Source organism: Ornithorhynchus anatinus, chromosome 7, assembly GCF_004115215.2.
Source record: "Ornithorhynchus anatinus isolate Pmale09 chromosome 7, mOrnAna1.pri.v4, whole genome shotgun sequence".
In the NCBI taxonomy this organism is placed as follows: domain Eukaryota; kingdom Metazoa; phylum Chordata; class Mammalia; order Monotremata; family Ornithorhynchidae; genus Ornithorhynchus; species Ornithorhynchus anatinus.
The window spans coordinates 51,648,221-51,661,623 of record NC_041734.1 but is presented as its reverse complement, the minus strand read 5'-3'; the positions used below and the strand labels follow the sequence as shown (position 1 = coordinate 51,661,623).

The window sequence follows — 13,403 nt, the reverse complement described above, 5'->3', positions numbered from 1 at the left end:
CAGACATGGAAGGGGCTTACCTGATTGCCAGGCAGGGCCACCGGGCAGGTTTGGCAGGCCCACTTTACTTCAGCGTGGCTCAGTGGAAAGAGCACGGGCTGGGGACTCAGAGGTCATGGGTTCAAATCCCAGCTCCGCCACTTGTCAGCTGTGTGACTTTGGGCAAGTCACTTCACTTCTCTGGGCCTCAGTTCCCTCAACTGTAAAATGGGGATGAAGGCTGTGAGCCCCACGTGGGACAACCTGATGACCTTGTATCTCCCCCAGCGCTTAGAACAGTGCTTTGCACGTAGTAAGCGCTTAACAAATGCCATCATTATTATTATTTATTTCTGAAGTAAAATATAAGTTCCCTAGGGGACGGACCTTTCGGATTCAATATAAATACATTAATGTAACCATATAACTCATCTGTAATGGATTAAGTACACAATTCTGGCTATTTTTGCTTACCCCGGTTCAGGCACCAACTCCCTGAGAAAGATAGTTTCAACATGCATTTTGAAATGCATGTGCAATTTTTGAGGCTCCCATTGTGTTGTAAGTTCGAGAACTGCCCGTTGAAATTCAGGCACTCAATGCGAAAGGGAGAATCTGGAAAAAAGTAATTCTCCCAGCACAAGGTACCACTGTCGCAGCCATTTATGAGGCAGTTGTTTTGCTTGAAATACTGAATTGAAGTCCTGTGGAGATAAGAGACGATGATTGTGACCCTGGCATTTTGGGGTCTAGCCTAAGGTAGGAAAAGCAGGAAGTGGCAGAAAATCCACAGTGTGCATTCAGTAAAATATTAGTTTTGCAAATATAGGCACACACATTTGCTTTGGAAATAAGCATTCACCCAAGGTATGAACCTGTGTTAGGCGAATTGAAAATAATATTTTACTACTAGAGCGGTCTCCAGGGGGGAGAATGGCTTGGTTAAAGTTCAGTTCATGCATTGTAAAACTGCCCCAAATTATTACTTTACAATGCTGCTCTGTAGGGAAAATTTAGAGAAGCAGCGTGACCTAGTGGAAAGAACGTGGGCCTGAAAGGCAGAAGGACTTGGACTCTGTACCCGGCGCTGCCGTTTGTCTGCCGTAGCCTCGGACGGATCGCTTAGGTGGTTGCCCACCCACTTCCACATCTGATAGAAACTCCTTACCAGTGGCTTTAAGACACTCGGTCGGCTCTCCCCCTTCCTTACCTCGCTAATCTCCTACTACAACCCAGCCCGCAGACTTTGCTCCTCTGATACCAACCTTCTCACTGTACTTTGATCTTGTCTGTCTCGCCACCGACCTCTCACCTTGTCCTGCCTCTGGCCTGAAACTCCCTCCCCCTTCACATCCAACAGAACCCACTCACCCCACCTTCAAAGCCCTCCTAAAAGCACATCTCTAAGAGGCCTTCCCCGACTAAGCAGCATGGACGTAGTGGATAGAGCCCGGGCCTGGGAGTCGGAAGATCATGGGTTCTCACCCTGGCTCTGCCACTTGTCTGCCGTGTGACCGTGGAGAAATCACTTCACTTCTCTGGGCCTCGGTTCCCTCATCTGTAAAATGGAGATTGAGACACAGGGGACAAGGACCGTGTCCAACCCAACTTGCTTGTATCCACTCCAGCGCTTAGTACAGTGCCTGGCCCAGAGTAAGTGCCTCAGAAATACCATATTATTATTATTATTATTTGGTGGAGAGGGATGGAGAGGCCATTCCAGATAGGGGAAATGCATGTGCATTGACTGGATCTGTTGAAATTAGGGTTGATGTTGGAATTATTAAGAAATGTTTTCGATCTCACCTCATTGATTTAGAAGATTAAAATAAGCAGTACATAGAGAAGCAGCGCGGCCTAGTGGATAGAGCACGGGCCCGGGAGCCAGAACGACATGAGTTCTAATCCTGGCCTGACCTTGGGCAAGTCACTTTACTTCTGTACCTCATCCTTAAAATGGGGATTGTCTGTCTGCCCCACGTGGGACACGGACACTGCCCGACCTGATTATCTTGTATCCACCCCAGCGCTTAGAACAGTGCCAGGCACATAGTAAGCACTTAACAAAATACCATTTAAAAAAAAACCAAACTGGAATATTCATTCATTCATTCAATAGTATTTATTGAGCGCTTACTATGTGCAGAGCACTGTACTAAGCGCTTGGGATGAACAAGTCGGCAACAGATAGAGACAGTCCCTGCCGTTTGACGGGCTTACAGTCTAATCGGGGGAGACGGACAGACAAGAACAATGGCACTAAACAGCGTCAAGGGGAAGAACATCTCGTAAAAACAATGGCAACTAAATAGAATCAAGGCGATGTACAATTCATTAACAAAATAAATAGGGTAACGAAAATATATACAGTTGAGCGGACGGGTACAGTGCTGTGGGGATGGGAAGGGAGAGGTGGGGGAGCAGAGGGAAAAGGGGAAAATGAGGCTTTAGCTGCGAAGAGGTAAAGGGGGGATGGCAGAGGGAGTAGAGGGGGAAGAGGAGCTCAGTCTGGGAATAAATACTACCTTTCTTCTACTCCAATACTTGCGATAGTTACGCAGGGGTATCTTCTTCAGTTACAAAGAACTACGAATGTAAAATCCAGTCTTAAATGTGCATTTCATTCTCCTCTTCCCACCCTCTAAGCATCACTGTCGGAAATGTGGACTAGCCGTCTGTGGAAAGTGCAGCACTAAGCGTTCCAGCTACCCAGTCATGGGCTTCGAATTCCAGGTCCGGGTCTGTGACTCCTGCTTTGATTCTATCAAAGATGAAGAGTAAGTGGTTTCCGATCTTTTCATTTCTGTTCATCTATCTGTTGACGTGTTGTAGCTTGCAATTAGAGCTTGAGCAACTTTTCAAAAAGAGGCTGAACTTATTTATTCATTCATTCATTCATTTCTTGATTGATTTATTGATTGATTTAGTTAGTTATTTATGGAATAATCATGAATGGGTGCCTATCCAAGTTGACCCTTCTGGGTTGCTCTCTCCTGCCAAGCCATACAGCTGATTAAGTTGCTGTGTTAAATATATATAGTTCCATGTAGAATGGTCACCTTAAGCAGTTTATTAGATTAGGTGGAAAGTCATCTTGTAAATAGTTGGAAGTTTAACTCTTTCTAAAAAAGAGTAGCTCTCTCCCCCTTCAAAATCTTACTGAAAGCACATCTCCTCCAAGAGGCCTTCCCTGACTAAGCCCTCCTTTCCTCCTCCTCCCACTCCCTTCCGCATCACCCTGACTTGCTCCCTTTACTCTCCCCCTCCCCCCCACCCCACAACATTTATGTAAATATCTGTAATTTATTTATATTAATGCCTGTCTACCCCTCTAGACTGTAAGCTTGTGGGCAGGGAATTTTTGTCCATTTACTGTTATATTGTGCTCTCCTAAATGTTTAATCAAGTGCTCTGCACACAGTAAGGGCTCGATAAATACGACTGACTGAGAGGAACCTTTTCTCCCATCACCTGCTTTTCAGTCTTCCCTTCAGGTGTGCTTGGCTCGTGTGTAATTTATTAAAAGTTCCGGAGAACGTGGTTCAGTCCTTCCACCACAGTAGCCCACCTGTAAGGACATTTCCGAAGGACCGTATCATTACTCGTCTCGGGTCTGCCCTAGAAAACGTCTTTCCAGCCTGTGCCGCAGTCAAGGCTGCCAGATGGCAGGCTTTCCCTTGTTGACGGATACTATTACTGTCTCGTCTAACCCGAGACGATGAAGAAGCTTATTTTATGGTTAATGTAATTTTGGGTCCGTAAAAGACTTAAAGTGACAGCTCTATTTTATCTTCAAACCATTTCCCTGACCGGGTTGCTAACCTGGCAGTTTTCTGCCGACTGCCGGCTATTGGAAACTTCACCTCGGCAAGCGGGTCCAACCGAGAAACCAGGCCTCCGAGCTGGGCTCACACCTTCAGGGAGCGCGTACTTTGGAATGAAACACCTGTGCTTATGTGGGTCATTTCAATCAGTGGAATTTATTGAGCCCATCCTGTGTGCAGAGCGCTGTACTGAGCACTTGGGAGAGTACAGTATGGTAATATAGCATACACATTCCCTGCCCACAGTGAGCTTACAGTCTAGAAGTCGAGCTTACAGCTCCCTTCTGGTGTGTCGTAGCACCTCAGTTGCCCTTCTCTGCACGATTAGGGCCAGTCCTCCGGGAGCACTCCTCTCAGATGACAAAAATGGCCCCGCTGAGGTTTGCAGTCTCCAGCGTATCACCCTAAGGACCAATTCTGTGGCTTCCCCGTATCATGAGAAACAGGATGGCATAGTGGATAGAGCACGGGCCTGGGTTCTAATCCCAGCTCTGCTGCTCGTCTGCTGTGTGACCTTAGGGAAGTCACTTCACTTTTCTGGGCCTCAGTTTCCTCATCTGTAAAAGGGGGATTGAGACCGTGAGCCCCACGTGGAACAGGGACTGTGTCCAACCCAATTTGCTTGTATCCACCCCAACACTAAGTACAGTGCCTGGCACCTAGTAAGCGCTTAACAAATGCCATAATTATCATTATTATTGTTATCATCAGGCATACCAGGTGGACCAGGTGGGTGGGACTGAGTGAAAACTCCCTGGTAAGGAAGGGCAGACGGAAACCAGTACACCCCAGATGGACACTGCTTTGCTACAGGGAATGGGAAATTCCAGAGGCTCCCAGTTCATTCAGTCGAATTCATTGAGCGCTTACTGTTTGCGGAGCACTGTACTGAACACTTGGAAGAGTAGAATATAACAATAAACACACATATTCCTTGCCCGCATAGCTTGCACATGTGCAGGAGGAACGTTTCGTTCCTCCTGGTGATCTGGATGGACACCAACATAATGATAAATCATGTCCTTTTTTATGGTTTCTATGGAAGAAAGCCCAAAGGACTCCTTTGCATCATAGTGCACCTTTCAATTAGCGTAAAGTATTTCATCTTCTCTTACCACACACATCCAGATTTCGGAAGGGTGGACAATCGGGTACCACTGGGATTGTTTCAACGACCTGTTGTTTTTCCTCGAAGCATAAGTCGACATCAGTCTGCACATTAGGCGCAGAGCATCCTTGTTCTGTCTTCTTGGACTTAATCCAGGTCTGGGGCTTCTTAGTTTTGATAGTCAATCCATTAGAGTCCTGCGTGGGCATGGGAGAACCTCTAATATCAGATGGCCTGCAAAACAAGCGAATGAACACAAAACACTTGGACTAGATTTAGGTTACGTTCCTTCTGCCTTTCACCTCCCCTCAACATCAGGCCTGTTTTCAGCCGTAACGAGTGTACCACTGTAGTGTATTCTGAGCACCTTCGTAGTACTAGCCGCTACGGAAGAAGAGGAGGTGTGCGCGAGAGGACTTCAGTCGCAGAATTCATTGCGTTCCCATGTCAGGAGAGCTGTCGTTCAGAAAAGCGATTTTAATGGGGAGACACTTCAAGCGCCACGTCCCCTCAAACACAGCACTTTGGAACGGGGAATCAGCATGACCTAGGGGACAGAACAGTGGGCCTAGGTGTTAGGATTTGGGTTCTAATTCCAGCTCTGCCACCTGCCTTGCGACCTTGGGCAAGTCACTTCACTTCTCTGTGCCTCAGTTTCCTCAACTGTAAAATGGGGATTGAGACTGTGAGCCCCACGTGGGACAGGGACTCAACCTGATTTGCTTGTAGCCACCCCCGCGCTTAGTACAGTGCCTGCCACATAGTAAGCACTTAACATACGCCATTCAAAACAAACTCCAAAAAGCATTTAAAGTTGTCTGTGCTTTGTATTCGTTTCATGGTGATCTTTGGTAGTGCTAGAAGAGAACCAGCAGAGTGTTCCTTAAAAGTTCCAAAGTTCAGACATCTTAAACCCCTTCCATATAGTGCCCAGGAAAAGATCTCGCCCGGCTCCGCCACTTGTCTGCCGTGTGACCTTGGGCACCTCTCTCCTCTCTGGTCCTCAGTTACCTCATCTGTAAAATGGAGATTAAGACTGTGAGCCCCATGTGGGACAACCTGACTACCTTGTATCTACCCCAGGGCTTAGAACAGTACTTGGCACGTAGTAAGTGCTTAACAAATACCAGAATTATTATCTTACTGCTCGAGACCACCTTGGCAGCCCAGGAGTACAAGCTTCTTGAAGGGTGTGAAGGGAAAGGTACGAGGAGGGGATTTATGGTTGACCCACCTGGGCCTTAGTTACCCACAATCTAGGGTCCTTTGGGGCTCACCCTCGTAGCTCACACTGGAATATATTTGCAGGACGGACCCTTCTCGGGAGCTCATGGTCCCACCTTTGTGATTGGGACTAATCTCTCGACTGTAAGCTTGTTGTGGGCAGGGAATGTGTCGCTTTATTGGTAGATTGCCCTCTCCCAAGCACGTAATACAGTGCTCTGCACACAATAAGCGTTCAGTAAATGCAATTAAATGAATAATGAATGAAAAGGATTCCAGGAGCGTGAGTCGAGAATGGGCCTTGGGAGATGAGCTTTGGGGTAAGTACAAGCAGAAATCATAAGGGCGATCCACGGTTTGATTAGTCCCGATATAGTAAACTGAATGTGCTCTGTTAGACTGTGGTCCTTTTGGTACTCTGTAGCCTATAGATGGGCACGGATCATGACTCCTTTCTCAGAAATGTATTCTTTCCAGTTCCAAGTTTGTTGTAAATATTTTCGTATGTTCCGTCGTAGCGTTGTTTTGACCCTTCATGACTCCTTTAACAATTGTATTTTAAATGAACTCTTCCCTCTGCTAGCCGCACTTCCCTGGCAACCTTTCATGAAGGAAAACACAACATTTCCCATATGTCTATGGATATTGCCAGGGGACTGATGGTGACCTGTGGGAGCGATCGTGTGGTAAAGGTAAGTAAGCGTTGCAAACTGTCTCAGTATCTCAGTTCTAAAGTTGAATTACCACTTGGTTCCATTACACTGTGTAAATGAATTTTCCAAAGCACAATGAAAGATGTTTCTTCCATCTTCCTCCTCGTGTATTTTAACGTCTTCCTCCTCGTGTATTTTAACGTGGCTTTGTTCATCTGTGGCAACATCGCCGCAAAAAATTTGAGCCCCTACGCTGGCGGTGGTGGTTATGATTTTCATCCAGTTTCCTTAGCAGATGGATGTTGCCTAAATAATTTCCCTTGGCTTCTTTTTAACATGCGATAAAGCAGAATCAGATCATTTTGGGAAATCACAGAGCTCAAATATTTGCATTTTGTTTAGCAGTTGTGTGGCCTTATTCTCTAGAAACCCTTCCTCAGAGAATTTGCAGAGTCTTGTTAAGGTACTTAATAAATCTTCTCTCCAATTGATTCACAATACCAAAGTTACATCAGCCCGGCACCCACCCTTGGGACTTATGTATTTTATTCCTGTCGCCAGGACTTATGAACATGTTGTGTAGTCGTATTTGTTCAATTATTTACTCAGCTAGTGCATCCTGTTAATTTATGCTATTTCCTTTTGTCCTTGGTCTTCCTGTTCCTATCAACTTTTATCTGTTAAAGTTCCATTAAGTTTTCCTTTTCCATATCATATACTTCACGTTTCTAAAAATCTTTGCGTGTGTGAGGGGGGGAAACTAAAAAATTTATCTTTTAAGGCTCTCTCTGACTCATTCTGCAGTGTTTCCCATCCTTGTGAAAATCACAGAACCTTTTGAAAATGTTTTCCTATGCCAGAGAACCCCAGCGTACTAAACCCCCTCTCTATAGGCGAGAGAGGATTTTTTTTGTAAACCGTTACCATTTGTTTTGAAAATAGAAATTACTGTAGGTAAACAAGCCACAAACATGCAAACCAATCAAATCTAATATATAACTTTTTTAAAAAAAATAGTACTTAATGAGGCTTTATAACATGTTATTATATTTGTGGCTCAGTGGAAAGAGCATGGGCTTTGGAGTCAGGGCTCATGAGTTCGAATCCCAGCTCTGCCACTTGTCAGCTGTGTGACTGTGGGCAAGTCACTTAACTTCTCTGTGCCTCAGTTCCCTCATCTGTAAAATGGGGATTAAGACTGTGAGCCCCACGTGGGACAACCTGATTCCCCTATGTCTACCCCAGCGCTTAGAACAGTGCTCGGCACATAGTAAGCGCTTAACAAATACCAACATATTTGCCACGATAGTTTAATTTCTCAGTGTGCTTCCAGGTACTTCCGTGAATACAGTTTTAAGTAGGAGAAATAGCCATTGATTTGAGAGAAGAAAATGGTTCCACTCTTGTGATGATCAGGCTCTGTGAGAGTTTGAAAATTCAAGGCTGGTCCTGGCCTCCTTCAACCTTTCCCACTTCTTTTAATTCCAAGGCAGTAGCAGGGATTAGCCCCAGGGGTTTAGGCCTCACTTCAAGGAGTGCTGGAATGTGGATAGTATGTATGATGATGATGATAATGGTATCTGATAAGTACTCATTATGTGCCAAGCACTGTTCTAAGGTACAAGATAATCAGGTTGGACACAGTCCCTGTCCCACATGGGGTTCACAGTCTTAATCCCTGTTTTACAGATGAAATACCTAAAGTGCAGAAAAGTGAAGTGACTTACCCACGGTCACAGATCAGACAAATAATAATAATAATAATGTTGGTATTTGTTAAGCACTTACTATGTGCAGAGCACTGTTCTAATAATAATAATGTTGGTATTTGTTAAGCGCTTACCATGTGCAGAGCACTGTTCTAAGCGCTGGGGTAGATATAGGGTAATCAGGTTGTCGCACGTGAGGCTCACAGTTTTATCCCCATTTTGCAGGTGAGGTAACTGAGGCACAGAGAAGTTAAATGACTTGCCCACAGTCCCACAGCTGACAAGTGGCAGAGCCGGGATTCGAACCCATGACTTCTGACTCCCAGGCCCGGGCTCTTTCCACTGAGCCACGCTGCTTCTCTAAATGGTGGACCTGGGATTAGAACTCGGGCCCTCTGACTCACGGGCCTGTGCTCTGTTCACTAGGCCATGCTGCTACTCATGCTGCTTCTCATGTATCTCAGAAGAAAGTTCAAGATCTCTTCCAGTTTTGTTGTATCAGCCCAAATGACTTGATTCTAACCCCAGTTGGGTCCCAATGGGGCTTCAGTCCCCTCCCATACTATATATTTCAAGATGAAACTGGGATCTTAATTCAGGCGGGAGACATAATGGAAATCTTTGGCAGCGATGGCAGAATTCCCAATCTTCAACTTGCTGTTGTGCTCAGGTCACTCACTGGTCCTGCTGCCTCTTCCTTGGGGAAATTATTTTTGACTCCTCTCTTATCGTTACCTTTCGAAGTCCTTGCTCTCCCAATCTAAGGGAGGTTGTGAGAATCGGTGAATTACCTGATGCATTAAGTTGTGTATTTCGGCTCGTTTTCGTGCTTTGGTTGCCTTTGCATTTTCAGCAGCTTTCCGGTTTTCAAGTTCTGTGGGATTTTTTTTGTTGTTGTCGTTGTGTTTTTTTTTTTGAACTCTGACCGAGCAGGCTCTGTTGAGTGTCTGTTGCTCTCATTTTGTCTTCCAGATCTGGGATATGACACCTGTCGTCGGTTGCAGTCTGGCTACTGGCTTTTCCTCCGGCTGACCGGAGATCTTGGCAGTTTATGCACCTTATGTATAGCGTTCCTCCTCCTCCGCCTCCTCAAATTGGACAACGGCCTTTACGAAAACAAAATTGTTCTGTAGGACACGCCGAGATCGTCTTACAGAAAGGGCACCTACGTGGCCGGTGGGAACATCATACAAAAGGTTTCCGTAGAACACGGCTCCTTGAACGGTGGACCTACTTCGACCTAATTTACCTTTTAGCGTAAACAGAGTGTGTTCTCTAACGAAATAGCAGTGTTCTGAAAGCCCCGTGAGTTTTAGCGGGGAGGAAAATCATGGACATTTCCAGGCCAAAATTCTCATCAAATGTTAAATCTACAGTCAGTCTGGGATGATTTAAAAGGAGATTTTTATTATGTTGAAGTGGGATGGAAGAAGGAGTTTTTTTGTTTTTTTGTTTGGTTTTTTTAAAAATTCTCTCTCTCTCTCTGGAGGGATGGCAATAGAAGTCAGAAACCAGAATATATCTTCAGTCTGCTGGCGGTATCTGAGAATTTCTGTGCATTTAAGTTACTTGCAGATTTATTGATATCTGTTTCTTCCAGGTAGTTTAATTTGCCTGTAATTTCAGGCTACCTGTCATTTTCTGTGGCTTTCTTCCTCTGACTTAAACCACCACTGGTATTCTTTATGAGTTGTGCACTTTTGATAATGGTAAAGGCAGCTCCGGACATACGATTTTGTCTCGGTTGCTCGGTGAGAAGCTGTGCCTGGCCTGTTAAAACGTAAGTCTCCCAAATCTGACCACCTTTCCTCATTGCTTCAAGTGTAACTGGTGGAAAAGTCCCTTTCCACCAGCTTGACGGCCGTAGGAAAGAATCCATTTGCTCCTCAGACCAACCTGATCCTAACAGAACCGATTTCCAGTTCTAAAATGAATATGTGTGACGTTGACTGCAGAATGTTTGGCACTCTGAGGGAATTACCCAGAAGAAATGTTAAATTATTAAAAAAAAAATGCCAAGTAGAATGTATTTTAACCGGTGATTGCTGGGCGCGGGACTTCCTGGGAAGGATTAGTGACCGTGGGTCTTATAAAGGCCTTGCGTGGAAATTGTTGTTAATAGGCAGCCCCTCATGTTTTAATGGTTGATTAATTTGTTGCCATAGTGGAGAAGCATATTCTAAAATACTGGCTGCTCAAACTTCCTGGAAAAATTTTCAGCATTCCATTTACGTTCGTACAGAGAAATTTGCAACGTAGTATTTTAAAACTGCAAATCCCATGATGTGTAGGGCTGCCAAGATGATTATAGAGGGGGTGTGCATTTTTGGAGGATGAGTTAAAATAAGTGTCACTGATGCCTTCTGCAGCTTGACTGATGTAGGTGGTCTGGTAAGGTTGCTCTATTTCATTGAGTTGGGAAGTTGACAGGGTGATACGTTCAGAGAATTGAGAATCGAGATGATAGTAAGGTAAATCCTAGATGCTGTTCAGAAGCAGCAACGGAACCGGAGTATCGGACTTCGGAAACTTGGTTCCCGCCGTCTGAAATCTAAATATCCGAGCCAGCATCTATGTTGGTGAAAGGGGAAACAGCGTGACTGGTTCTTAAGGAGAGTTTATTGGTCTTTGGAAATGACAGCGTTTTATTATTCATTTTAATTTTATATTTAAATCACGTGGAAAAGATTTTTGGTTTTGATATCATTTCTTGGGCCCTCAGCAGAAAATCTGTTACTAATGTCCAGTTGGGAAATGTGAGTTGGTGATTCTTTGTTGTTGGTTTTTTTAAACATCGTGGAAACCAACTCAGGTAGATGCTTATCCTTTCCACCTATTCGAAAAAGGGTGCTAGCCCAGGGATTTTATTTTTTCTCAAATGGACTCGATTACACTATGTTGTTACTGCACCTCACTGTCACTTTTGTGTAAGTTTTGAACAAAGAGATTTTAGTTAAACTGCATGTCATTGTAGATGGCAGGAGTCTTAGGTTAGAACTGTTTACATAATAAAATCATCTGAAAGTTGTTCAGCGCAACTGGTTCTTGAGTTATCACCTTCCTCCATTGTCAGTTTCTGTTATTTAAGCAAGAGGGGTGGGAAGAAAAGTATTAGCACTTGGAAGATGGAGAAATGATTAGATGCTGTCTACTTTCTATTTAAAACAAATGGGGGAAAAAACAAATCCCTCTCCATTGTAGAAATTTGCTTTGCCCCGTCACCGATACAGGAGCAGAAAGAAATTCTTACATTCGGAGAGGCGTGTGGTGCTTCTTCGACTATTCGGTTATAGCTTGGTTTTTTACAAGAGGTGGATGGGCCACTGTGGGAAGCAACTTCCTTCTTATTTAGACAGCGTTGCATCAGTGATTTTGTTCGGGAAAGGATTTATGCAACAGGGACCTATGAGTTTCTTTGCCATATTCGCATATAACTGTTCAGCAGCAGTAGAAATGGATAACCTATATTTTGGGGGAAAAGGAATCATGTACTAGATTTAGCAAGAGAAGAATTATGGCAAAGAAATATCCGTTGCTGTAAAAAAACAACCAATTGTTCTTTATTTCCCAGTATTTGTCCAAATAAAATTAATCCTTTAGCAACAAGTAGACACCAATACATTAGATCCCAATTTGTGTAGTGTGTTTTTGCTTCTGCCTTTTTGGTTGTCTTTGCGGCCTCAGGCAACTCAAAATATTATAGGATTTGTCTCTTTCTTCTAACTCTTTCCCTGAAGAATTATATTTGGCAATCTAGTTCTAAATTTTAAAGCTGTTTAAACTGGATCATACTGCATAAAAATTGCAATAATTCAAATGCGGGCAGTGCTTTTTAAAACACAGATTTGCATTAAGTTAACATCAATTTGCAGTGAATTAGGTTCCTCAAGTTTTAACCAAATAGTTACTACTACTAGCAAAATATCAAGTGTCCGTTATGAGGTTTAACAAATGAGTGATACAGACTGTATTTAAGTGTCTATTGCTTAGTTGTTAAATGGAAGCAGATTATTGAATGTCAACTGTAATTTATACAGTTTAATATACAATAACTATTTGAATGAGTTTAAATTTAATTGTGCAGCAGATTTATATTTAGGAAACAGTTTAATGCATTTTTCTTGTATGGCTTTTTTGACTGGGGGAAAAAAGATATTACTACTTAGTGTATTTTTTGTCTCTTACTGGCTGTGTTCTTGCAAAATACTGTATCCTACTTAAGTCAGAGGGACTAAATAAATTTTCCTCTGCCCCCTGCGTGTTTTTTTTTTTTAAATTTTGAATACATATACAATAAAATGTTTCTTGCTTGTTAATGTTTGTAACTTGTCTTTATGGTTCATTATAAGACCCTTTGGAAATCGAGAGGGTAATTTTAGATCCCGAATTGTAGTGTTTTGCCAACAAATCTTTCCTCCAGGGCAGTCAGTTAAATATAACTGAACATTCTTTACCCAGAGGGGGAAAATGAAGAATGGTGATGGCAACTTCCTCCCCGCTCCCCACACCGTTGGAAGAACTTAAAGGGGAAGAAAGTGACTCAGGCCTCAGTGACTGTTCTGTTTAGAAGAACTTAAAGGGGAAGAAAGTGACTCAGGTATCACTGACTGTTCTGTTTGGATTTCTGACTTCTGCTAATCACTTAGATTATGCCAAGCCCTCTTCTAAACCCTGGAGCAAGGTTCAGGGGTTATGATTCAGGCTCAGTTCCTGACCCGTAAGGCTTCCACACTAAACTGCCAGGTGCGATTAGGTATGTGGCATCGAGAACTTGTCAAGAGGAGGAGGAAGACTCCTCCTCTTTATTATTCATTTAGTATTTAGATATTTACTGACTGCTTTCTGCATACAGCACACAGTACCGAGCACTTGGGAAACAACAGAAGCACAACACCTAGGATCTGCC

At 43.7% G+C, this 13,403-nt stretch overlaps 1 protein-coding gene across 1 annotated transcript in view; it reads left to right on the top strand.

Moving 5' to 3' along the window:
• WDFY1 (WD repeat and FYVE domain containing 1) overlaps positions 1-12,813 on the top strand; it is a 77,864-nt gene extending 65,051 nt beyond the window's left edge. The window contains exons 10-12 of the mRNA XM_029069056.2: positions 2,626-2,756; positions 6,719-6,827; positions 9,470-12,813. Of these exons, the coding sequence (XP_028924889.1) occupies positions 2,626-2,756; positions 6,719-6,827; positions 9,470-9,529 (300 nt within the window). The 3' untranslated portion in view covers positions 9,530-12,813. The remainder of the gene's footprint in view (positions 1-2,625; positions 2,757-6,718; positions 6,828-9,469) is intronic.
• The last annotated feature ends 590 nt before the right edge of the window (positions 12,814-13,403 follow it).